This window comes from Elgaria multicarinata, chromosome 12, assembly GCF_023053635.1.
Source record: "Elgaria multicarinata webbii isolate HBS135686 ecotype San Diego chromosome 12, rElgMul1.1.pri, whole genome shotgun sequence".
Taxonomy (NCBI): domain Eukaryota; kingdom Metazoa; phylum Chordata; class Lepidosauria; order Squamata; family Anguidae; genus Elgaria; species Elgaria multicarinata.
Window position 1 is genome coordinate 6,944,095 of NC_086182.1, and position 25,810 is coordinate 6,969,904.

General features: G+C 46.5%; 1 protein-coding gene across 2 annotated transcripts in view; it reads left to right on the plus strand.

Moving 5' to 3' along the window:
- The first annotated feature begins 424 nt into the window (after window positions 1-424).
- Window positions 425-25,810, plus strand: part of LOC134407306 (E3 ubiquitin-protein ligase MARCHF5-like) — a 40,206-nt gene continuing 14,820 nt past the window's right edge. Inside the window, exons 1-7 of one of the 2 annotated variants that reach the window (XM_063139018.1) lie at window positions 425-671; window positions 7,726-7,928; window positions 15,556-15,686; window positions 17,654-17,837; window positions 20,333-20,502; window positions 22,638-22,809; window positions 23,032-24,955. In XM_063139018.1, coding sequence (XP_062995088.1) covers window positions 634-671; window positions 7,726-7,928; window positions 15,556-15,686; window positions 17,654-17,837; window positions 20,333-20,502; window positions 22,638-22,808 — 897 coding nt within the window. In that variant the 5' untranslated portion in view covers window positions 425-633 and the 3' untranslated portion in view covers window position 22,809; window positions 23,032-24,955. Of the gene's footprint in view, window positions 672-7,725; window positions 7,929-15,555; window positions 15,687-17,653; window positions 17,838-20,332; window positions 20,503-22,637; window positions 22,810-23,031; window positions 24,956-25,810 lie in introns of those variants that run through there. The other variant, XM_063139019.1, reaches the window with a different exon arrangement.

Genomic DNA, 25,810 nt, shown 5'->3' on the forward strand with positions numbered 1-25,810 from the left:
TCTTTGCCTATTATTTATTTGCAGGTGCTTAAGTGCTTTAGGCTGCAATCCTATGCATACTTACCTGGGAATAAGTTCTATATAACTTAATAGGATTTGTTTCTGAGTAGACACACATAGGATTGCAGTGTTAGATAACTAAAGCTTAGATGGCTTTCTTTCTTTCCCTAGACCTTTACATATTGCTGTTTTTTTTAAAAAAAATCCTCCCCCCCCCCCCAAAAAAAATATTGTCCCGGTTTTGTGGATTCAGAATATGGCAACCCTAACTCTAAGTAGGACTTCACCTACGTGTTCATCCGTTTGCCGCTGATAGAGGCACCGGGGAGCGCCGGAGCGCCTTGGCTGCAGGAGCAGGAGGCCTACGGGTTGCCGCTCCCGAGGCAGAGGGAGGCGGCGTGACTTTAAGAGGAGGACCCGGAAGCAGAGGGGCAGCCGCGGAGGCCGGATCGTGCCTCGGGTGAGCCGAGCGACCTTCCTGCGCAGCGCTCTCCCGGATCATCCTGCGGCGCGCGTGGCGCGTTCCCACGTAGCTATGGAACCCGCGGGACGCCTCCGGGCTTGCTAACGCGAGTTCTCCAGGGGGCCGAATCTTCAGCGGTGGTTCTCGCGCAGAGATCGTTGGACGGGGCGATGGCAGAAGCGGCGGCGGCCGGAGAGACATCGGAGAGGTACAGACTTCGCAGGGTGGGTGGGGTGGCGGGGTCTCCGGAGCGGGGTCGACCAGGTTGCTCCGTGCATGTGTGAATGTGGTCTCGCCCGCCCGCGGTGTATGCTGATGAGTGCAGGAATGGCTCGGCCGGTTTCGGTTTCAAGGGGCCTCGAAGAGCTTGCGCCTTTCTGTCTGGGTTTTTTTTTTTAGAAAGTGCTCTCTGAAGACTACAACATAAGAGCAAATAAAATAAAATAAATCCTGCTGGACCAGACGATGCGTCCATCTAGTCCGGTGTTCTGTTCACACAGTAGCCAACCAGCTGCCCAACCCACGACTAGGACATAAGCGCAATAGTGCCCTCCTGCCCATGTTCCCCAGCAACTGGTGTACATAGGCTTACTGCCTCTGATACTGGAGGTAGCATATAGCCATCAGGGCTAGAGCCCCTGATAACCTTCTCTTCCAGGAATTTATCGAAGCCCCTTTTAAGGCCATCCAAATGGGTGGGCGCGGATTGAGAGACTAGCTCTGATGCCGATAAAAGTGATTAAAATCTTTAATAATTCTTGCCTGTGTCCAGAATGCTCGACGTTTCAGTTTAAAAATAATCCTTCAGGCGCTGACTCTGAAAACCTTATTCTTAAATTTTAAATATTTTCTGGAGCCTTTTTCCTTTTTGAGCGTTCTGCTGAACTGCCTCTAATCAAAGAGTTCTGGCTCTTTGCTGCAAGTCTGGATCCAAATGGGTGGCCATCACTACATCTTGTGGCAGGGAATTCCATATTTTATGTGCTTTGTAGAGATCAAGTTGGAGACAAATCGCAGCTTCTTTTCCTGCTCCCCTTAATTCTCAGAGAGTTAAAGGCACCTTGAAAGATAGGTCGTTGTGTAATTCACTATTCTTACTTTTGGCTTTGGTCAAACAGGTTTGGTAGGTTTAAAATCCAAACCCTGCAGAACCCTTTTGAACAGAGATGGCACTGGGAACACAATCTACATGCATGTGCATCATAGGAAGTGAACCCCCCCCTCTCTGTAATCTGTTTCCAACTCTCTTCAAAATGATCTGCTCTCACTAATTTGAATGTGTTGCTTTATTTATTTACTTGTTTTATAAATGCTTACGCTGCCCTTCAATAGATTTTTTGTGAACCGCCCAGAGAGCTCCAGCTATTGGGCGGTATAGAAATGTAATAAATAAATAATTATAAAATCAGGTGGTTTACAAGGAAGTACATGAAATCCAGTCAATAAAAGGATGTGCAATAAACAGTCAATTAAAAAAAAAAGCACAGTAGCACAAAGTAACAGCAGCAAAGCAATTGAATACAAAATCCCTTAAGATATATTTTTTAAAGTTTTTATTAGTTTCCAAAACAAAGCCACCAGAGAAGGGGGGGGGAGAAAAAATGAAGAATGAAATGAAAATAAATAAATAAAAGGAAATACATTGAAATTAAATCAAATTATTGACATTTAATCTCTATTCATATGACTTTATACTGTTAGTTTTACCCTACCCAGTGCCTGTTTACCCTACCCTGTGCCTGTTTGCATTCTCTTCCCCTCCTTATTGTTTTATTATGATTTTATTAGAATGTAAGCCTATGCGGCAGGGTCTTGCTATTTATTGTTTTACTCTGTACAGCACCGTGTACATTGATGGTGCTATATAAATAAATAAATAAATAATAATAATAATTTTTCACTTTACTTTACATATCAAGCCGTACATGAAATCCATGGGCTGTTTAAAAGTTTTCTTTGTAAAACATGCTGAACCATGGTTAGGCTGCTAACTCTTTAACAGCAAATGGTTAATGAGTGTGTTTAAACTGTGGTTATGCAGCCACTATGGTTAGGAATGGTTCACACAAATATAACCATAATCCTATATTTATTATTTATTTATATAGCACCATGATCTCTCTTCCATAATCTGAGGAAAGGCTTTGACATATACTGCTGTGCATGACCCTGTTCAGCATATAGAATAAAATCCTGTCGTGTTTTATAAAAGTCAGATGTTTTGACTTTAGCTAATTTTAGTTGCTATGTGCATTTTTCTGCCATGGCTATTTGCCATAATTCTGTATACCAGGATTCCAGTGTTAGAAGCGCTGCGGTTTTCTAACTTTTCGCTAAGAGTCTCCAGGCAGCCATCAGCATGAACTCCATCAAGTCCTTCGATGTCACTTTTGCATTTTCTTCTTCCCATATTGTTAATAAGGCAATCACTGGTGTCATATATATATGGTTTGATGTGTAATATTTGCCATTTCTGAAAATAAGGTCATAGAATACTTGACTTGGAGGGGACCAATAAGGCCATCGAGTCCAACCCCCTGCTCAATGCAGGAATCTACCTCAAAGCGTACCTGACAGATGGTTGTCCAGCTGCCTCTTGAAGGCCTCTAGTGTGGGAGAGCCCACGCCTTCCCTAGAGAATTGGTCCCATTGTCATACTACTCTAACAGTCAGGAAGTTTTTCCTGATGTCCAGCTGGAATATGGCTCCCTGTAACTTGAGCCCCTTATTCCAAGTCCTGCACTCCGGGAGGATCCTGGCTCCCCTCTGTGTGACAACCTTTCAAGTATGTGAAGAGTGCTATCCTGGAATCGGGGGCACTGTGCTCCGGTGGTTCCGGTCCTACCTCTCGGGCAGGTTCCAGATGGTGATGCTTAGGGATAGCTGTTCCTCAAAGAAGGAGCTGCTGTGTGGCGTACCACAAGGTGCCATCCTTTCCCCAATGCTATTTAATATTTACATGAAACCGCTGGGAGAGATCATCCGGAGGCATGGGGCAGGGTGCTATTAGTATGCTGATGACACCCAAATATATTTCTCTATGCCTTCGACAACAGCGTCAGCTAAGGATAGTGCGTCTCTGAATGAATGCTTGGAGGCGGTAATGGGCTGGAGGAGGAAAAACAAACTGAAGCTGAATCCAGATAAGACGCAGGTGCTCGCTGTCAAGGGCTCTGACCTAGGTTTGGAGGTGTGTCAACCAGTTCTGGAAGGGGCTACACTCCCCCTGAAAGACTGTGTTCGCAGCTCCTGGATCCGTCGTTCCAAATGACAGACCAGATAGATGCAACAGCCAGGAGTGCCTACTATCAGCTTCGTCTGATACGCCAGCTGCGCCCCTTCCTAGAGTCAGAAGACCTAAAGACGGTAGTGCACGCGCTGGTAACCTCAAGGCTTGACTTCTGTAATGTGCTGTACATGGGGCTACCTCTGTGCCTAGTCCGGAAACTTCAATTAGTCCAAAATATCGCAGCCAGGCTGGTCACTGGTACACCTAAGGGTAACCACATTACTCCAGTTTTAAAATCTCTTCACTGGCTGGCGATTAGTTTCCGGGCAAAGTAAAAAGTGTTGGTTATTACCTTTAAAGCCCTACATGGCTTGGGTCCAGGCTACCTGTGGGATCGCCTTCTCCCGTTCAATCCGCCCCGCACACTCAGGTCCTCTGGGAAGAATCCACTTCAGCTAGCAAAAACTAGATTAACAACTGTTACCCAGAGGACCTTTTCTTCCGCTGCTCCCAGACTGTGGAATGGCCTGCTGGAGGAGATTCGTCAACTTGACAGTCTTTTAGAATTTAAAAAAGCAATAAAGACTGATCTATTCCAGCAGGCCTATCCAGTGAAATTTTAGAAAGTTTTCAGGATGTTTTAATCATGTATGGTATGTTTTAATCCATTTATATCATGTTTTTATACTGTTTGTTTTATACTTTGAATTGTTTTAGTTTTTGTGAACCGCCCAGGGAGCTCCGGCTGTTGGGCAGTATAAAAATGCAATAAATAAATAATAATAATAATAATCCTGTCTCCCCTCAATCTTCTCTTCTCCAGGCTAAACATGCCCAGTTCTTTCAGTCTCTTCTCAGGGGCTTTGTTTCCGGACCCCTGATCATCCTCGTTGCCCTCCTCTGAACACGCTCCAGCTTGTCTGCCTCCTTCTTGAAGTGTGGTGCCCAGAACTGGACACGGTACTCAAGATGAGGCCTAACCAGTGCTGAATAGACGGGAACCAGTACCCAAACTGTGACACAGTAGGACATGCCAACCACATATGAATACATAACCCTTGCTGGTTGCAGTTTATCCAACGTTTTGCATTGTTTATGTTGGCTATTTTTGCCAAAGTTACCGGCCCGATATACCATCTGTGTAACAATTTCTCCCTGAGAGTTGTTGAGACAGTTTCCCTTACTTTCACTCCTACATTACCCTATACCTTTTGCCAGATGTTAAAAGCTTGTTGTTTTTAAAGGTCCTTATCTGGTGCTGAAAAGATATTAGCATAGGCACCAGGCGAAGAGAATTCCATAAGCATCACACCACGTGCTTAAAAGAGGCCTGAAGTCTTTTGAAGTGTGCATACCATTTTCTCCTTCAAGAAGAAATGTGTATTTTTCATTTAGGAAGAGCTCTATCCTGGTCTCTTAGGGTTCAGCCTTATAAACTGGGCTGCTATATATGTTTAGCTGGGAGCAAGTCCCAATGATGGAACTTCTTATTTATTGATTGATTGCATTTTTATACCGCCCAATAGCCGAAGCTCTCTGGGTGGCTTCTGAGTAGAAATGTTTAAGATTGCATTGTTAATGGCCTGTGAGAGACTAGTCCCTGTTGTGTGAGATCCTGTAGTGCAGCGGCTTTGATGACAGAGCTGTGAAATGGGGACGTCCCTGATTCAAATGTCACCTACTCCTACGGTGGCCTTAGCCTACCTGTTTCCTTTCTCTCTCTTTCTCTGCCTCAGTCTTCCATCTGCAATATGGGGAAAATAAAACTGACCTACTTGACAGAGTCATTGTGAACACTGTTGAGGTAAGGTATGTAAAGCGCTTTAAACAGTTTTGAAACTATGGTGCAACTGAGACACGCTGGGTGTGCCTGTGTTATATTTGAACTGCACCTACCCCTCAGGCACCTATGTCTCTTTACCTGCTCTGGGATCCAGTACCAATAAATGGGCTTTCCAGAGCTAATGTGTTTATTATTATTATTTATCATGTATTTTGAGTGTTCAAAGTGCTTCACATATGTTATCTCCTTAATATGTGAGATTCTGAGCCTCCCAAAACAGGGCAGTGTTGTGACTCCAAGCCTTCCTGCCGAGATGTGAGACAATAAAGAGGTCTGCTGTGCAATCCACAAAGCTTCATTCAATAAACAGGCGTCTCTTCATATCTCAACGGAGTGTGAATGCTAGGAGTGATCCTCTAATTAGCCTGACAAAGCAAGGCAGTTGCCTATTAACTGACTGGATCGTTTCCTGCAGTGCCCAACAGGCTCCCCCCCCCCACCACAAAATCCCTCCTTCAGGGAGGGTCCTTAAGATGAAGCCCCTGCCCAGGGGTCAGCCTAACGGACCGCCTCCCACCTCTTCAGAACGCCACTCGCTTGTCCCTGTGACAGACTCTGGGATTTGTCGATTCTGATGCTCCCTCCCCCTCTGACAGAGACTTGAGTTCCTAGAGGGGAGGGGGAGAATGATCTGTGAGCCTAGGCCTCCTGTCTGATAAGCTCCTGGGAAGATTCCTCTTTGACTCCTGAAGAGTCTTGGAGAATTTTCTGCCCCGCTTCCTGTCTAGACTGGTGTACGTCTGCTTTTTCTCCTTCAGCCTCTGTGTCCAATTCAGGTTCTGAAACCCAGTCCCCCACACTAGGGAGAACAAGCCTGATCCTGACAGGCTGGATCCAGAAACACTCCCAAGCTGCAAATCTAGTGGGGTTGGGGGTGCAACCCTGTCCAGAATAGGTTGAACGTCTCAACTTGGGTGATCTCCAACCAAGGGCTTCAGTTGTGTCTTAAGTTCCAGGTTGTTGGCCTGCGGCATCCTTCCCCAACGTGGTGCCTTCCAGATGTGTCATTCTTCTGAGGGCACCAGGTTGGGGGAAGGTTGGGTCAGAGCAGTAGGTCTCCCAGCTCCCTATCTTCTAGGATATTATTATTATTATTATTATTATTATTATTATTATTATTATTTTTATTTATTTATTTATTTATTTATTTATTTATATAGCACCATCAATGTACATGGTGCTGTACAGATAACACAGTAAATAGTAGGACCCTGCCGCATAGGCTTACAATCTAATAAGTTGTAGTAAACAATAAAGAGGGAAGGAGAATGCGAACAGGCACAGGGAAGTGTAAACAGGCACCGGGTAGGGTGAAGCTAAACAGTATAGAGTCAGAACAGACTCAATATTTGAAGGCTGTAGGGAAAAGAAAAGTTTTTAGCTGAGTTTTAAAAGCAGTGATTGAGTTTGAGTTGATAGATAGGAACAACTGCAAACAAGGGCCTCCAAGTCCTGTGTCCCAGGCAGCTCATCCAAGAGGATAGTGTGGCTGGATACCAGTGGGGACCGCGGGCTCCCATCCGGCTGATTTCAAGGCCAAGATATACTTAACTTTAACAACATAAAAAGCAGCACATATTTTTTATTTATTTATTTATTTATTACATTTCTATACCGCCCAATAGCCGGAGCTCTCTGGGCGGTTCACAAAAATTAAAATCATTCAAAGTATAAAACAACAGTATAAAACCATAATATAATACCACATATTTTCAGTTATACTGGGCTTTAGGGAATTCCCAGCCTTTTGCAGGGTCTTTTCCCTTCCTGCAATCTTCCTGTCAGAGCCGTAAAACTATAACACGGCGTACGCTCATACCGTCTGCTGATGCCCCACCCACTATTTTACATTGATCTTCCTTTGGTCTTGGACAAGAGGTAGTCTAGCTAGCTAGCTAGCTGTTCACATGTCTGTCTGTCTGTCTAATATTGATCATGTTGTATTTTATGGTGTTAGTTTTTGTCAACTGGCCAGAGATCGGGCTATCGGGCAAAACAGAAATGTAATAAATAAAAATAAATACCTTTATATTCAGGGAGGCATAAACCTTTCCCCTTGCTTTGCTTGGAAGGCTCCTTGTGATCACAGCTTAGATGCACCGTAAAGCCGTGGAAAAGATTTGCTCCTCTTAAAAGTTGTTCTTTATGCTCAGGCTCACCCTTTCCCTCCCTCTGGTCTCTCACTCCCAGGCATTGCTGGGTCTGCTTTGCCACCGAGGGCGACGACCGTTCAGCCGAGTGGGTCTGCCCGTGCCGTTGCAAAGGTTCCACCAAATGGATCCACCAGGCCTGCCTCCAGCGGTGGCTGGATGAGAAGCAGAAAGGCAACAGCACAGGCAGTGTGAGCTGCCCGCAATGCGGCACGGAGTATCACATCGTCTTCCCCAAACTAGGTGAGTATACAGCTGCCCTGATGGGACCCCGTTTCCACACAGCCTGAATGGTGAAGGTAGGTTCCCAGTCATACTAGTGAGGTTGGGGAGCTGTCCAGCCAAGGAGTCCCACAGAGCTGGGCATGAGGAGATGTTGCACCAGCAACCGCCCGGCAGCCACTGAGCTGGGCTTTATTGCTGCCCCAGGCCTTCCTGGAGCATCAGCAGGGCCTGTTCAGAGTTTGCGTCCATTCTTGATTCTGCCTCTTGATTCAGGTCCAACTTGCCACTATCTGTGTTCCCAGGATCTTCAGGGTGATGCTAAGGGGCTGGGAGCTGGGGTGTATTCCCAGTCAGGAGTTGTTTGTTTTCCAGGGTAGTAGCCTCTGGGTGAGCTCTCATTGGGCTCTGAGTCCAGGCTGGTCCTGACAGGCGGGGAGCATGAATAGAACGGTGGCAGTCTCTTCGTCAGCAGAGAAAACACGACTTTCCTGCGAGGCAGCAAAAGCAGAGTGGTCTGTCACTCGCCTTTCCTCCGGCATAGGGTTGCCTACCCAAGAACACATGCAGCCTTTGGCCTAGTTTCACGCAGATCTAATTGCATTCCGAAAATGGGTGCCATCAAAGTTAAGAATCCTGTCCTCTGCTGGCTCTGCCGCTCCTACTTTTGCCTCTGGGCCCATCATAAGAACATAAGACGTGCCATGCTGGATTAGACCCAGGGTCCATCTAGTCCAGCACTCTGTTCACATAGTAGCCAACCACCTGTTGACCAGGGACCCACAAGCAGGACACAGTGCAACAGCACCCTCCTACCCATGTTCCCCAGCAACTGGTGCACACAGGCTTACTGCCTGAGACACTGGAGGTAGTACATAACCATCAGGGCTAGTAGCCATTGATAGCCTTCTCCTCCAGGAATTTATCCAACCCCCTTTTAAAGCCATCCAAATGGGTGGCCATCACTACATCTTGTGGTAGTGAGTTCCATAATATAACTCTGCGCGAAGAAGTACTTTTATTTGTCCTGAATCTCCCACCCATCAGCTTCATGGGATGACCCCCACGGGGTTCTAGTATTTTGAGAGAGGGAGAAAAATGTCTCCCTCTCCACATTCTCCACACCATGCATACATTTGTACACCTCTATCATGTCACCCCTTAGCCTCCTTTTCCCCATCCACCATGCACCATCCAGCCCAAGTCTCAGCTTGTCCCCGCTCCATCCGACCAGCTCATTTCTCTTACTTGGACAGGTGTGTCTGCAACTTACCCAACCTAGAGAGAAAGCAGATGCTGTAATGGACAGACCCCACTCAGCAACAGATGTCTGAGTCCCAGCTGAGTGTTCCGGGCTTCAAGAATTAATCGATATGGGTCGTGGTCCCTGAAGCACCCTTCAGGCCAAATCACCCAAAGGGCCCCCACAAAATAGACATATTGATTGCTCAAAAAGTATTGGAGAATAACAAAACTTTGTAATGATGAAACAGGCGAAACGCTGTACTACATACGATGCAATTAGGATGCTTAGAAGCATAACAGGACTTGTGACTAGCATATTTCTTAGTTACAGTTCTATTGCTCTCAACCAGCAAAGCAGTCATCATTCAGATCTTATAGTTACCTATCTGGCAGGCATGGGTCACAGAGTTCAGGTAATCATGTTTGGTCGGCTTCGTGTTCTCCAAAGATCTCCCTCGTCAACCATGTCAAACTCTTACTAGTCCTAACATCCCTTACCTTAATCACATTTTTTGGATTTTTTTGGACTCTTACTCATGACCTCAGGAGAGCCTCTCCCTCACATCACCAGGGCTACAGCTTATTTCAGAAGCAGCCTTGCCAAGGTCCCATCTCCGAATGCAGTCATGAACTTGAATTAACGAACCGCCATTGTGTCAAGTTTTTTTGACGCGGTTTCAAGAACACATTTTTGCACCTACAGCTAGCTCCTCAGCCTTTTTGGACCCATGGGCACATTTGGGAATTTGAGACCATGCTGTGGGCACCACCACAAAATGCCTAATCTTTGGTGTCTACCTGTTGTGTCTATGGATCTTCAGCTGCGTCTTATACAGCCAAAACTTTGGCAACGTCTCTTTAATAAGGAATTGTCTAATGCAGCTAATTGGTGGTGGTGCAATACAGCTAATGGTTCTTTTAAACATATGTTTTGGCAATGCCCAGTAGTTGTTTCTCTTTGGGAGGAGATTATTACACAGATAAATTTTGAACTGGAGCAGTCTTTAATTTTTCACGGATTCACATGCTCTTTTAAACTACTGGTTTCATGGAAGCAGGTAAAATGATCACAGTAAATGGATTCTCTGCATCCTTTTGACAGCTAAGACTGATATTACAGCCCTGGAAGGAGAAACACTCACATCCTATAATGCAATGGATCGAGGACCTTACAATGCTTCCAGTATTTGAACAGGTGGCATATTATAGATGCCATCTTGAAATGGACACATACTTTGGCTATTTGATCATCCCAATCAGTTTCATGGGATGACTCCATTGGGTTCTAGTATTTTGAGAAAGGGAGAAAAATGCCTCCCTATCCGCATTCTCCACACCAGGCAGAATTTTGTACACATCTGTCATGTCTGATTGTACTGATGTGTGATTTATACTCTGGGCAAGAGGCCACAGTAAGAACAGAATATGGAGAAACCAAATGGTTTCACATTGGCAAGAGCGTGAGACAGGGATGCATATTATCACCCTTTTTGTTCAATATATACCCAGAACAGATACGGAACGCGGGCTTAGGTCAAGATGAAGGAGGGGTTAAAACCGGAGGGAGAACTATAAATAATTTAAGGTATTTACAAGACAATTATCAGATGAAATGGTGGAACATTATCAAAGAGAAATTATGCACATATGGGCTCTCTACAGAACATCTACATAGGTTTAGAAAAAGCCAAAGACCTTGTTAAGCAGCGTATCTGGGATATTGAACTGCAGAACGATCTAAGCCAAATCCCATATATTTACCGTTCTCCTCAAGATATACAGGGCCTCAAGATATACAGGGCCCTGCGGCCTATCTGAGCTCCCTTACATATTATAAATACAGGTGGGCGTTTACTAGGGCTCGCTATAATGCTCTCCCTTCCAAGTTCACAGAAGGCAGATATCAAGGAATTCCAGTCCCCCAAAGGTTATGCCCATGTGATTCAGGTGAGATAGAGACATCCTGTCATGTGCTTTTACACTGCTCGTTCTACTCAGAGGCCCGGTCAGGCTTAATCCATCCTCTACTACAGGACTTTCCAGGTAACACCGATGAATTTTATACCAAGTTCCTCCTTATTATTATTATTTTTTATTTATTTATATAGCACCATCAATGTACATGGTCCTTGCCGATAGAAACCCCTCAGTTACCTATAAGGTTGCTAAATTCTGCCACTTGGCTATGAGGACACATCATAACCTATTAACCTCAGAGGACTGTTAAATCTCTGGGAGATGGGAACTAAGGATCTGTACTACTTTGTATGGTTGCTGTTGCTGGATTAATGTTGTGCTGGTCTCGGACCGTAATAAAGTGATTGATTGATTGAATAATTTAAGGTATGCAGACGACACCATATTATTAGCAGAAACTAGCAACGATTTGAAACGTATGGTGAGTAAGGTTAAGGGCAAAAAATACAAAAGCAGGACTTCATTTGAACATCAGGAAGACTAAAGTGGTGGCAACAGAGGACTTCGGTAATTTTAAAATTGATAATGAGGAAATCGAACTAGTCAAGGATTATCAATATCTTGGCATAGTTATTAAACAAAATGGAGACAATAGTCAAGAAATTAGAAGAGGGTTAGGATTGGGAAGGGTGGCTATGAGAGATTTGGGGGAAATTCTTAAAAGTAAAGGTATAACACGGGAAACCAAAGTCAGACCATGGTATTTCCGACCTCCATTTGTGGATGTGAAAGTTGGACAATGAAAAAGTGGAGAGGAGGAAGATCAACTCATTTGAAATGCGGTGTCGGAGGAGAGTTTTGTGGATAGCGTGGACTGTGAAAAAGACAAATAACCAGATTCTAGAACAAATTAAGCCAGAACTCTCACTAGAAGCGAAAATGTTGAAACTGAGGCTGTTATACTTTGGACATGTAATGAGAAGAAACGACTCATTAGAGAAGACACTGATGCTGGGTAAAGGAAGATACGGACATGACGTTACAAGATGTGAATGGGGTGGTTAACAACAGATGTGAATGGAGGTCACGGAGTCATAGGGTTGCCATAAGTCGAAGCTGACTTGAAGGCACATCACACACACACACACACACACACACACACACACACACACACACACACACTGTATCCCCCCTTAGCCTCCTTTTTTCCAAGATGAACAATCCCAGCTGCTGTAACCTTCCCTTGATCATTGGAGTTGCCCTTTTCTGCGGATAGTTGTAGCAAAATGCCTTTGGAGGAAGGCTGTTCTTAAAAAATGGAAGATAGGCTTGGCTGGCGGGCAGGGGATGTCCTTGCATTTTCCAGCTTCACTTTAGAAGAGATGTGTGCACATATTCTAGAAAGGAGGGGGAAACAAAAGCCACGTCTAGCAGCCAGACAAGTAGTTTTGAGGAACCACTTCTATGATGGTCCCTGAGCACGTTGCACTCCCTACCCCCAAAAAAGCCTCCACCAACCAGTGCCATCTTTCTCTCTTTTCACCACCACCACCAGCAATTGGCTGCTAGAAAGGAGCGGATAGGGGAACTGTTTGGCTGGGTTCACACAACACACTGACCCACCCAGTGTGGTTTGTTGAACCGTGGGTTGTTATTATTATTATTTACATTTATATACTGTCCCATAACCAAAGCTCTCTGGGCAGTTTACAAAAATTAGAACTTCGAACATTTAAGAAAGCAGATATACAAAATTTTAAGCACATAAAACAGATAATATACAAAGACAATATCCATTTAAAATGGATATTTATTTATTTATTTATTTATTGCACTTATATGCTGCTCCCATAGCCAGGGCTCTCTGGGCGGTTTACAGAAATTCTAAAATTAAGATAAAGACAAGTATACAAAATTTAAAATTCTAAAACATAGAACATACACACATAAAGCATTAAAAACAGTTAAAAAAAACTAAACATGTGGGTGATTAAGATGTGCCGCCATATGCCTGGGCGAAGAGCAAAGTCGTAACCTGGCGCCGGAAAGAAAGCAGTGTTGGTGCCAGGCGAGCCTCGTCAGGGAGATCATTCCATAGTCTGGGGGCCACCACTGAAAAGGCCCTGTCCCTCGTTGCCACACTCCGAGCCTCTCTCGGAGTAGGCACCCGGAGGAGGACCTTAGATGTTGAATGTAGTGACCGGGTATATTCATGTCGGGAGAGGCGTTCCGTCAGGTATTGTGGTCCCAAGCCGTGTAAGGTTTTATAGGTTAAAACCAGCACCTTGAATTGGGCTTGGAAACATACATTGATCTGACCCCATTGTTCTGGGGTCAGTTAGAAAGCTCAACATATGCCTGGGAGAAGAGAAAAGTCTTGACCTTGCCCCCCAAAAATAACAATGTTAGCGCCAGGCAAGCGTCATTGGGGAGTTCGTTCCATAATTGGGGGCCACCACTGAAAAGGCCCTCTCCCTTGTTGCCATCCTCTGAGCTTCCGTTGGAGTCGACACCCGGAGGAGGGCCTTAGATGTTAAATGCAGTGTACGGGTAGGTTCAAGTCAGGAAAGGTGTTCCATCAGGTGTTGTGGTCCCGAGCCGTTTAAGGCTATCACGTTGTTTGAACGCAGCATGATTTTCACAGGGTGGATGATTGTGTTGTATAAGCGCTGGGGGTTGTAATACTTTTTAATAACCTAAATATGCATAGGATTGCACTTTTAATGAATTAAACAGTTTGAATAAAAGAAATTACATTTTAACAACTTAAAAAAAAAAACAGCACAAAGCTCCTTCGTACTCATTGTGAGGAATCCTGGAACCCAGCACCGGGGTTAAGAATACTGAAGAACTGGGTAGAAGGCTGCTGGCGGAGTTATCCCTTCTGTCTCCATAAGTAAAAGAGTTTGAGACTTTATTCCCTAGTAAAATCGTCATCTTTATCTTGTGTCGTGTTTCTCAAAACCTCCCGCCTTCTTGGGAGACAATAACGAGGCCTGCTAAGTAATCCACAATGCTTTATTCAAGCAATAAACATCCCTTCCTACCTGAAGAGAGTCTAATCTCTTGGAACTTTCCCCTAGGCAAAACTATGCAAACTAAGCGAGTTAATTGTCCTTTCAAGAAGAATGGAAAGCCCTTTCCCAAGACCCGTTAACTTCAGAAAGACTAGTTCTGAGGCAGCTTCTAATGGGACGCCAGACGGGCGGACTTTCTCACGCCTTCCTTTAGCTCCACCCGTTTTATTCTGCGGTGTACTCTAGGATCGGTTTCCCTTGATGAGATAAGCTCTGGAGATGGTTCACTCCCAGCTGGTGAAGAGCCCGTTAGAGCTTTCTCCCCCACTGTCCGATGAGGTGATGTTTGCCCTGTCCTGGACAGGGTTGCACTCCCCCTAAAGGATCGGGTCCATAGTTTGGGGGTGCTCTTGGATCCAGAACTGTCACTGGAGGCACAGGTGAACTCAGTGGCAAAGAGCACCTTTTATCAGCTTAGGTTGATATACCAACTACGTCCTTATCTGGACAGAGATAGCCTAGCTACAGTGATCCATGCTCTGATAACCTCTCGTTTGGATTACTGCAATGCGTTATACATGGGGCTGCCTTTGAAAACTGTCCGGAAACTTCAGATGGTACAAAACAGGGCAGCCCGCCTATTAACAGGGACTGGCTGGCGAGATCACATTATGCCAGTCCTTTTACAACTTCATTGGCTGCCATTCCAGGTCCGAGCCCGATTCAAAGTGCTGGTATTGACATTCAAAGCCCTAAACGGTTTGGGGCCAGGTTATTTGAAGGAACGCCTCCTCCCATATGTACTGCCCAGACCTTAAGATCATCTACAGGGGCCCTTCTCTGCGAGCCCCTGCCAAAGGAAGTGAGGCAGGTGGCTACTAGGAGGAGGGCTTTCTCCGCTGTGGCACCCCGGCTGTGGAACGAGCTCCCCAGAGAGGTCCGCCTGGCGCCTACACTGTATTCTTTTTGTCGCCAGCTGAAGACCTTTTTATTCTCTCAGTATTTTAACACTTAATTTTAACTTAAATTTTACTGTTCTAACTCTGTATTTTAATCTTATATGAGTTTTGCTGCGTGGTTTTATCCTGGTTGTGCTTTTGATACTGTATTTTGTATTTGTGTTTTTAACCTGTGGGTTGTTTTTTTTATTATAGTTTTAAATTTTTGTGAACCACCCAGAGAGCTTCGGCTATTGGGCGGTATAAAAATGTAATAAATAAATAAATAAATACTGGTGCAGGCTGGCCTGTTTCTGGCACTGACTCCTCTACTTCAGGGTCTGATTCTGACTGGTCACCTGAAACGCCTTCTTCCATCCCAGGGGGAGCAGGACTAGACATGACATCTTGCGCGGCGGCTGGGTGTTCGCTTGAATACTTCTGAATGCCAGCATCGTGGCAGGTGGCTGAGTGCCAAGCTGCTGGACGCTCAGAGTCTTCTTCTGACATTTCATCACCTCCCCTTTGTAGGGCCCCTGGTATATTTCCTGCAGCAAGTGGACCGGGTACTCTCCAAAGTCAGCCCCTTTGCAGCTGCCAGCATCGTGGTGGGGACGCTGTACTGGTCAGCCGTCACTTATGGGGCCGTCACCGTGATGCAGGTAATGCCCAGGTTTGCAGAGGGAAGGGAGGGAGCAAAGGACACCCTGGATGGTCTTCATCTGAATCGTATCAAGGAAAGTTTAACTGGGCTGTGTCTTACACCTGGGGGCTTGGTCCAGCTAGGACCCCCCACTAGTCAGACTCGAAGGTACCAATATGACTATTTGGGGCTGCATTAATAGAAGCATAGCTTCCAAATTACGTGAGGAACTGGTTCCCCTCTATTCAGTGTTGGCTAGGCCTCATCTTGAGTATTGTGTCCAGCTCTGGGCACCACACTTCAAAAAGGATGCAGGCAAGCTGGAGGGGGTTCAGAGGAGGGCAGCCAGGATGATCAGGGGGTCTGGAAACAAAGCCCTATGAGGAGAGACTGAAAGAACTGAACATGGTTAGCCTGGAGAAGAGAAGATTGAGGGGAGACATGATTTATTTATTTATTTATTTATTATTTAAGCATTTTTATGCCGCCATTCAGCCAAAAAAGGCTCTCATGGCAGCTTACAAAAGTATTTCTTGATAGTCCCTGCCCACAAGCTTACAATCTAAAAGACATGACACAAAAGGAAAGGGGATTGGGAGGGAGGAGTGTGGGGAAGGAAAGCAAATTCAGGCACTACAATCTTAGTTGCAAAGTTCAGCAGTGACAGTTGGCAGCAGGAGGGAGGGGGCTCTCAGCTAGAGCTGGACCCAGGCATGATGGAGAGGTGCCTGGCTGCTGCTTCCTCCCTCATTGGTGGCCTCTGCAGAGACAGTTGGTAGCAGGAGGGAGGGGGCTCTCAGCTGGAGCTGGACCCAGGCACGATGGAAAGGTGCCTGGCTGCTGCTTCCTCCCTCACTGGTGGCCTCTGCAGAGACAGTTGGTAGCAGGAGGGAGGGGGCTCTCAGCTAGAGCTGGACCCAGTGCAATTGTGGCTCATGAATAGTGAATTCACCCCTCTGAAATTTGCATGAGGTGCAGCCCCACCCCCTCCCTCATTCACCCTGATTGGCTGCCTTTGCCCCCTTCCCTTTACCCACCCAGCTAGAAATCTGAGGACATTGGTTAAGGATGCAACCCTATGCATGTGCAGTCAGTGTGGTGTAGTGGATAGAGTGTTGGACTGGGAGATCTGGGTTCTTGACCCCACCGGGTGACTTTGGGCCAGTCACAGACTCTCAGCCCAACCTACCTCACAGGGTTGTTGTTGTGAGGATAACATGGGGAGGAGGAGGATTATGTGGGTTCCTTGGAGGAAAAAAGGTGAGTTATATATTAAAAAATGCAATAAAAATGCTGTGTTTAGACTGAAGGCTTCATCCCATGTACCTGTTTCCCTTGAATTATCCCCTACAACGTAAAGCTGTTGTTGTTGTTGCTAGCTAAATCACACCCTGGGCGGCAGCGCTCCTAAGATCCTTTGCATACCAGGAAAGGGGTTTAAGGGGGAAAATGTAAAATATCATTAAAAACTCAACGGATGACCCAATCCGATTCAAATTTGGTATGCTTAAAGCTGTCCTTAATATCTATTACTGTGCCAATTTTGATGTATTTATCTTTAAAACTTACGCAGATGTAAGCATTTGTTTAATTTGTACTTTAAACATTTCAAATCCTGCTCCTGCGCCCCCAGTGGCCGCTCGGAAAACAACAAATGATTCACTCCTAAACAGGTAGCAAAATAGGTCGATCCTTTTGGCTTTATAGCACAATTAAAGCAGGATGCTTGGGAGTACTTCACGGTCAAAGCAGATTATAAACTGGAAAACTTCAGAGTCCTTTGCATGCAATTTGCAGTGATTGCACAGTATAACGCTGGTGTGATGAAGCTATAACAAAAAGTCCTAAAATTCCCAGCATGCCCCAGCATAGGACTGCATCCTTAAGAGTTTTATTCTCCTCCGTTGATGGAAGTAGGAGCCGTCGTCCCGCTCTCCCCATTTGCGTTGCTGACCCGTCTCTCCCCCCTGCCCCCTCTTTTTGCAGGTGGTGGGCCATAAGAAGGGACTGGATGTGATGGAGAGGGCGGACCCCCTCTTCTTGCTCATGGGCCTCCCCACCATCCCCGTCATGCTGGTGCTTGGGAAGATGATCCGATGGGAAGATTATGTGCTGCGGGTCTGGCGGAAATATTCCAGCAAGCTCCAGGCCCTGCAAGCCTTGGTACCAGGTGAGCACCGCCACCTGCACGCTCCCTCCTTGCCTGGGCGTTTGCTTTGGGTTGACAGGTGTGGAGGCTGAGAAGCAGGGAGGAAGCAGACCTCACCTTGGCTGCAATGCGTTTGGCCCGGGATGTAGCGAGATTGTAGAGCTGGAGGCAGGGTGCAAAAAATAACAAATAATAATAATAATAATAATATATTTATTTATTTCTTACCCGCCTCTCCCTTTGGATCGAGGCGGGGAACAACATTACTACAGGAATCAACACATCTTAAAAATTCTTGATTTTACATTGATCTGGGTAGGCCTGCCGGAAAAGGCTAGTCTTCAAAGCTGCCTTAAAATCATAGAGAGAGTTAATTTTACGAATCTCCTCCGGCAGGCCGTTCCACAATCCGGGGGCGACGGAAGAAAAGTTCCTCTGGGAAACTGATGTCAGCCTAGTCTTGGCTGACTGAAGTAAGTTCACCCCATAGGACCTGAGTGTGCGGGGCGGACTGTATGGGAGAAGGCGATCCCGCCGGTAACCTGGACCCAAACCATTTAGGGCTTTAAAGGTAATGACCAACCCTTTGTACTTTGCCCGGAAACTAATTGGCAGCCAGTGGAGTGATTTTAATGTTGGGGTAATATGCTCACCCCTAGATGTACCGGTGACCAACCTGGCTGCCATATTTTGAACTAGTTGAAGTTTCCGAGCTAGGTACAATGGTAGCCCTACGTAGAGCGCATTGCAGAAGTCAAGCCTTGAGGTTACCAGCATGTGCACTACCGTCTTTAGGTCTTCTGACTTAAAAAATTGCACCAAGGAAAGCTGAGTTTTGCATCCTGAATCATGCAAAATGAGGCGTGCATTGACTGGTTGCATTTCTATACCACCATTCCAAAGCCAATTCAAGTGGCTTAGATAAAAAATTAAAACCATAATCAAGCAAAAACACAGTCAGATGTTACAAGCAACCTTTAAAACTGTGAACAACTTAAAACAGTTAAGTTAAAAAGATGTGTATTTACCTGATTTCGCATATTGTATCCCGCAATTTATGACTGTTTGAGGGAATTTATTGTGTGCCTGCTATTTGTGATGAAGAGATAGGGATCATGCAGGTTGCTTGGGACCCCTGAAAATCTTATGCAGCTACCCCTCTAGCGTCTGAGGTTTTACCTGGCCTTGCCCTCACATGTTCAAGCTGGTCTTTGCAGCATTAAGGACTAGAAACTTGCTTTTTGTGGTGGTGGTGGGGAGGATAAATGAAAGCTAAGATTCTCAAGAGCTTGAATTCTGTGCCATGTCAGAGCATGTGCCTTTTTTTCTGCACTCCCAGAGTTGTGGCATATGCCCAGACCTGCCTCTAGCAGACAGGAAGAGGGGGAGAACAACCACGTGCCAGGCTGCGTGTTCTGCTCACCACTGGCCACGAAGAGCCATTGGCCACTTCTGGATTCGGGAATTTAAGACTTACAGCCTTTCAGCTGTGCTTTCTTGGTCAATGTGTTGTGATGCCAGTGTGGCGTAGTGGCTAAAGTGTCGGACTGGGAGTCAGGAGATCCTGGGTTCTAGTCCCCACTCAGCCATGAAAACCCACTGGGGGACTTTGGGCCAGTCATAGTTGCTCAACCCAACCTACCTCACAGGGTTGTTGTTGTGAAGATAGAAATGGAGATGAGGAGGATTATGTACGCTGCCTTGGGTTCCTTGGAGGAACAAAGGAGGGATATAAATGCATTAATACCGTATTTCTTCGATTGTAAGACGTCATCGATTGTAAGACGCACAATAATTTCACTACCACCAACAGAAAAAAAAAACCTAAGACACACCCGCGATTCTAAGACGCACCCCGTTTTTAGAGATGTTTATATGGGGGGAAAAGTGCGTCTTAGAATCGAAGAAATAGGTAATAATGATGATGATGATGATGATGATGATGATGATGATGATGATGTGATCTTTCTTTTAAAAAATGTACACATCCCTATTCAGGAATTTAGAATTTAATGCCTTTCATTCCAACATTCACAACCATGCATTTTAGTTGTTGGAACTTTTTGATGGAGTTTTTTGTTCATTGTGTTTTTGGATCTTAGCCCATGTACAAAACTAAGTATACACGTTGTAATTAAATGTATATCAGGACTTTTGCGTGCATCTTCGAGGTCAGGGGTTCCCGGCATTCGTCGGTTGGTTGCGTCTGCAACTGTTGTCCTCATTTGAGCCTGCTTGGTTTGGTGTGGCGTGATTTGATTTCTCTCCCCTCCACACTTTCTTTGCCTGTGGGTGTGGGAGCCTTCCCAGTCCTCCACAGTCAGAGCTGGGTTGCGCTCACTTGTTGCGCATAATGTGCTATCCAGTTCTTAAACCGCGACTGGCGCGTGCATGGAGGTTGAATGAGAAGCAAAAGAAGTAAGGGGGTGGGTGTTTGGATCACCTTGACCGTGGGAAACCGCCTCACCCACCGATGTTTTCTCTCTTTCTTCTTCTAACCCTTCTGCCATCCCCAGGGGCCAGCCGTCCGGTGCTGCAGGTCCCTTTGGCCGAGTCACGCTACCAGAGTGACCATCTGTCCATCTCACGCACGCTCTGTGGGGCTTTAATCTTTCCGACCATCGCCAACCTGGTTGGCAGGGTCACCTTCCGCCGAGTGAACTCCAGCCTCCAGCGAACCATCCTGGTGAGTAAATGAGATTAGGAAAAGAAGGGGATCAGTGGAGCGTAATGTGTGGGTCAGGTTGCCAAGGAGACGCTCCTGCTCTCAGTGCAAGATGGCGGTTTCTCCGCCATTGCGCTGCAACGCCACTTAACCAACCTTGGATCAGGTTTAAGAATACTGAGGAATTCGGTACAATGCAGCCGGCAGGTATGTGTCTTCTGTCTCCGTAAATTAAAGTGCTGGGTGTTTGCTTGAATATCTCTGAAGGCCAGCATCTTATTTTATTTATTTATTTATTTACTTACAATATTTATAAACTGCTTCCCATTCAAGTATTTTGGAGCAGCGGACAAATAGAATAAAAGAATAAAAACACATTAAAATACATCTTTAAAACAAACAGAATGCAAATAAACCCGTGGGTTTCAGGAGGCGCCGGAAGGAATACAAAGTTGGAGCCTGCTTGACCTCCAGAGGCAGGAATTCCATAGGAAGGGAGCCACCACCTTGAAGGCTCTTCTCCTAGTGGACTACAATCGGACCATAGGTCCATGTGGAACCACCAGGAGCATGACCTCAGATGACTTCAGGGATTGGGCAGGTTGATAGGAGAGAAGGTGCTCTCTCTGGTATCCTGTGCCCAAGTTGTTTAGGCACATGGGTGAGAGTCCAGTTGCTGGATGTTCAGTGGCTTCATCACCTCCCCTTTGCAGGACCTTACAACAGTCCTGCAAACCTGGTCATAACCTGCGTCTGGCGATGGCCACAGTTCAGTAGTAGAGCACGTGGTTCGTATGCAGGAGATGGCAGGTTCAGTCACAGGTGTCTCCAGTGAAAAGGATCTCAAATAGTCAGGCTGGGATAGAGGCACTGCCCAAGACAGCTGCTGCCGGGACAGATTAAAGGACAAGATAAACACAAGGACTTCTTCGCACAACGCATAGTTAAACTATGGAACTCACTACCACAAGATGTAGTGATGGCCACCCATTTGGATGGCTTTAAAAGGGGGTTGGATAAATTCCTGGAGGAGAAGGCTATCAAGGGCTACTAGCCCTGAAGGCTATGTGCTGCCTCTAGTATCAGAGACAGCAAGCCTATATACATCAGTTGCTGGGGAACATGGGCGGGAGGGTTCTGTTGCACTGTGCCCTGCTTGTGGGTTCCTGGTTGACAGCTGGTTGACCACTGTGTGAGAGGAATGTAGGACTAGATGGACCCTTATTCTGATCCAGGAAGGCTCTTCTGATGTTTTTATATTCTTGTAGACCGGAATAAGCAATGTGGTGTCTGCAGGCACCAGTGTACCCTTAGACACCTTTCTTGACATCCGTCAATGTGCCTTGCACCTTCCACATTAACAAACAAAGTGAGGACCTCCAGCAGCCGCCATCTTCATTTCCCATGAATGCCTCCGGGTTCCATAGTTACTAGCCTCCCATGGCAGCCGTTCTGTGGTGGTGCTCACAAAAATATCTCAAGTTTAGAGTCAGAACTCTAAAGGAGCTATCCAAGGTGGTCCAATGTCTTTGGAGCGGTGAATCCACTCTGGGTTTCAGTCAGAACTGACAGAAACCCGGAGCGGATTCACTGCCCTAAAGACATTGGACCACCTTGGATAGCTCCTTTAGGGTTCTGACTGAAACCCGGAGCGGATTCACTGCCCCAAAGACATTGGAACACCTTGGATAGCTCCTTTAGGGTTCTGACTGAAACGCAGAGCGGATTCACTGCCCTAAAGACATTGGACCACCTTGGATAGATCCTTAAGGGTCCTGACTGAAACCTGGAGCGGATTCACTGCCCTAAAGACATTGGACCACCTTGGATAGCTCCTTTAGGATCCTGACTGAAACCTGGAGCGGATTCACTGCCCTAAAGACATTGAACCACCTTGGATAGATCCTTAAGGGTCCTGACTGAATCCTGGAGTGGATTCACTGCCCCAAAGACATTGGACCACCTTGGATAGCTCCTTTAGGGTTCTGACTGAAACCCGGAGCGGATTCACTGCCCCAAATCGGAGCCACGGTTCTCTATGACTTTTGACGGGTGGGGGTGGGGGTAGGACTCTGCTTTGGGAGATGATTTCGGGGCGTCAGCTCCACCTCCACCCTCCTCTCCTTACGTTTGTTGCCTTGTTTTCCTCCTGGCAGGGCGGCATCGCTTTCGTTGCCATCAAGGGAGCCCTGAAGGTCTACTTCCGCCAGCAGCAGTACTCCATCCAAGCCAACCGGCGCATTCTCAACTTTGTGGAGAAGGGGGAGACGGAGAAGGACTCTGCGCAGCTCGACGAGGACAGCGGCAGTGAAGCGGGGCTCAGCTAGGGTGAGAGCGGAGCCCCCAGGGGTCCTCCTGGCGGTTTCGGAGCTCCTTGGAGAATGCGTCCTGCAGCTCCAGCCGGCCCCATTCCCCACACTGAGGCACCAACAGGCACTGGGGGGGCTCGGCCGCTGTGGGTCAGGGGGGTGGGGCTAATTGTGGGTTGGACTTGACAAGGAGCGTCCCTGCAAAAGTTCTTCAGGGGAGCGAAACCCATTTATTTTTCAGCTGGTGGCTTAATTGCAGGCTGGCAGAGTCACCTCGCCCTGTGCTGCCCGGTTTCTTCTCCGTGCTCATTTTGAATCCTGTGTGGCTCTGTTCTCTAACCTCTTTTAAAAAAAGAAGAAGAAGAAGCCAAGATCTAAATAAACCGAAAGATTTCCATTGTAAGCATCCTCTTTCCAATGTGGGGATTGATAGTACTGCTTTGCTTTGCTTATTTAAAGTCAGTGTTTCTTTATATTGCATTTGCCTCCTCCGTGGAGGTCAGGATGTCACGCGGGACATCCCTGCCGCGGTGGGCTGAAAGCTGATGGCCCAAAGCCACTGTGGGGAACTCCATGTCTGAGCAGAGATTTGAACTCGTGACTCGTCAGTCTATGTCCATCAGTGTTCCTTATGCTGAATTGGCTTATTGCTGTGAAACCAGAAGGGTGTCAAATGGAAATGGATGAATTCTTCTAGGACAGCCTTTCTCCCCTGGTACTCAGCTTAGAATCCTAGGTTAGAATCCTAGGGGATTCTGGGAGTTGTAGTCTCCAGAGGACATCAGGTTGGGAATGACTGCTCTAGACAAAGGGCTGGTAGGGCTCAGGTTTTTCTGGAAACACCACTTTCTGATTTAGGAAACCTTGTTTCCTAAATCCCTGATGCACAAAGACGTTCAGTCTGTACTTCCTAAGGGGTGAGGAAAATCCACTCTGCATCTGCTCAGGGGCACCTCTTTTTGCCCTTCAATCAGTCACAACTTATCCAAATTGGCACCTGAACAGCAAGCAGTCCTGTATATGCAGTAAACAGAGAAAAAGCCACCATGACTAAATAGAGATTATTATAAATTTTTTACACAATCTATTTTTTTTAAATTATCCACAGCATATTTGCAACATGCTGATTGCATGCAAAGGATGCAAAACACACAATCACATAACCTGAACTAACTATATAGCGATTTGTTTGAGGGACTGACCATCTTCCAGGCACTAACTTGATCATGATAAAACGTACCACCAGCTTGTTAACATCAAACTGCCAGGGTCACGAAAGCGAGAGACAATGTGCCACAGCAGTTAAGAGCACAGGCCTGTGTGCGTTTAGACATGCTGGCTGGGGAACGCCGGGGATTGTGGGGCTTTTTTTTCCTGTCTCAAGATTGCATAGGGTTGCACCCAGGGGAGAGCAATCCCAGGGTCCCAGGATTTCTCGGATTCTTCCTCCCGAAGCCGTAGACGCTGCTATAGCTTTGAGAGGGAGACTTAAAGATCTTAAGTCTCCCTCACAAAGGAGGCCCTTCCTCACTTCTCCTTGCAGCTGTGGTGGAAAGAATCACTGCGCCTGCCAGGGGGCGAGGAGAAGAAAGGAGAGACCTGGATACAAAAAAAAGCCTACGGCCTCTCCAGTTCCTGGCCTCCCCCCTCCCACAAGCGTGCCTCCGTTAGGCGGACTCAAAGGCCCATTTGGAAGAAAAATGTTTAAAAGAAGAAGAGAGCGGTGAAAATGCCCTCCGTCACTCCTCTCAGCTTGGTGGCAGCAGCCGGCCGGGCATGAGATACCTGGAAGTCTCCGAAATCGGAAGCTTCCTTCCAGCAGGTGTCAGCCTGACAAGGTTGCGCTCTAAAAGTATGAGATGAAATTCCTGCTCAGCCATGAAGCCCTCACAGTCTAGGCTACCTCACAGGGTTGCGGTTAGGATAAAATGGAGTGGAGCAAGCCGTGTACGATTTGCCTTGGGCAGGAGAAAAACACAATAGGTAAAAGACACACTTATCCACCACTGCATTAGACTTGACACCCTGGTTTGACTGGCTTCTACTGTGTACGATGCAATGGCTGTGGCCATCCTGCCCGTCACATCTCCTAGCAAATGCTTGATTTTCACCATTGCTGTTGGGTGTTTTCCAATTTGCTAATAAAGGATATGGTCTTAAGTCTCTATTTGCTCCGTGCAGTCAATCAGCCTTCCCCAACCTGGCGCCCCTCAGATGTGTGGGGCTGCAATTCCCCTCCCCTTCCCAAACAGCACGGCCATTCAGTGCTGCAGCAAGGGGAATCTTCTATTTCAACCCTGCAGAGTCCATAGCGTCCCTTGAGGCGGGGCTGGCGATCGCTGAATTATCAGTTGTGCTTTTTCCCACCTTCGAGTTTTTTTAAAAGCTTGACTTCTTTTTCGCCTGAATAGGAACTCTATGAATTTTGGTAAATTCTTAGCAAAACTGAACTAAAACGAAACGCCCACCTATCTGCACAAGACAAATTGAACAGGTACAGCTTTTCCCAGCATGGAGAGGGCCACGATGTACCATACCTACAATATTGTTGTTAAAAGAGAGGATGCTGTCAGGAGGACGTGACCCGAATCCATCACCCAAGTACAGTTGAAGACATCGGGGTTCAAAGCCAGACTTCTAAGAGCTAAGCCAGGGGTTCCCAACCTTTTTGGACCTGTGCGCACATTGGGGAATTTGAGCCTGTGCCGTGGGCAACACCACAGAATGTCTAATCCGTGGATCGCCACTTTGGAGTCTACCAGCAAACCTTCACGTTTATTAGACACTGCAACTTCTCTTTAATAAGGGATTGTCTAATTTGGCAAATTTCTGGCGGTGCTATACAGCCAATGCTTCTTAGAATCATAGAATAGCAGAGTTGGAAGGGGCCTACAAGGCCATTGAGTCCAACCCCCTGCTCAATGCAGGAATCCACCCTAAAGCATCCCTGACAGATGGTGGTCCAGCTGCCTCTTGAAGGCCTCTAGGGTGGGAGAGCCCACAACCTCCCTAAGTAACTG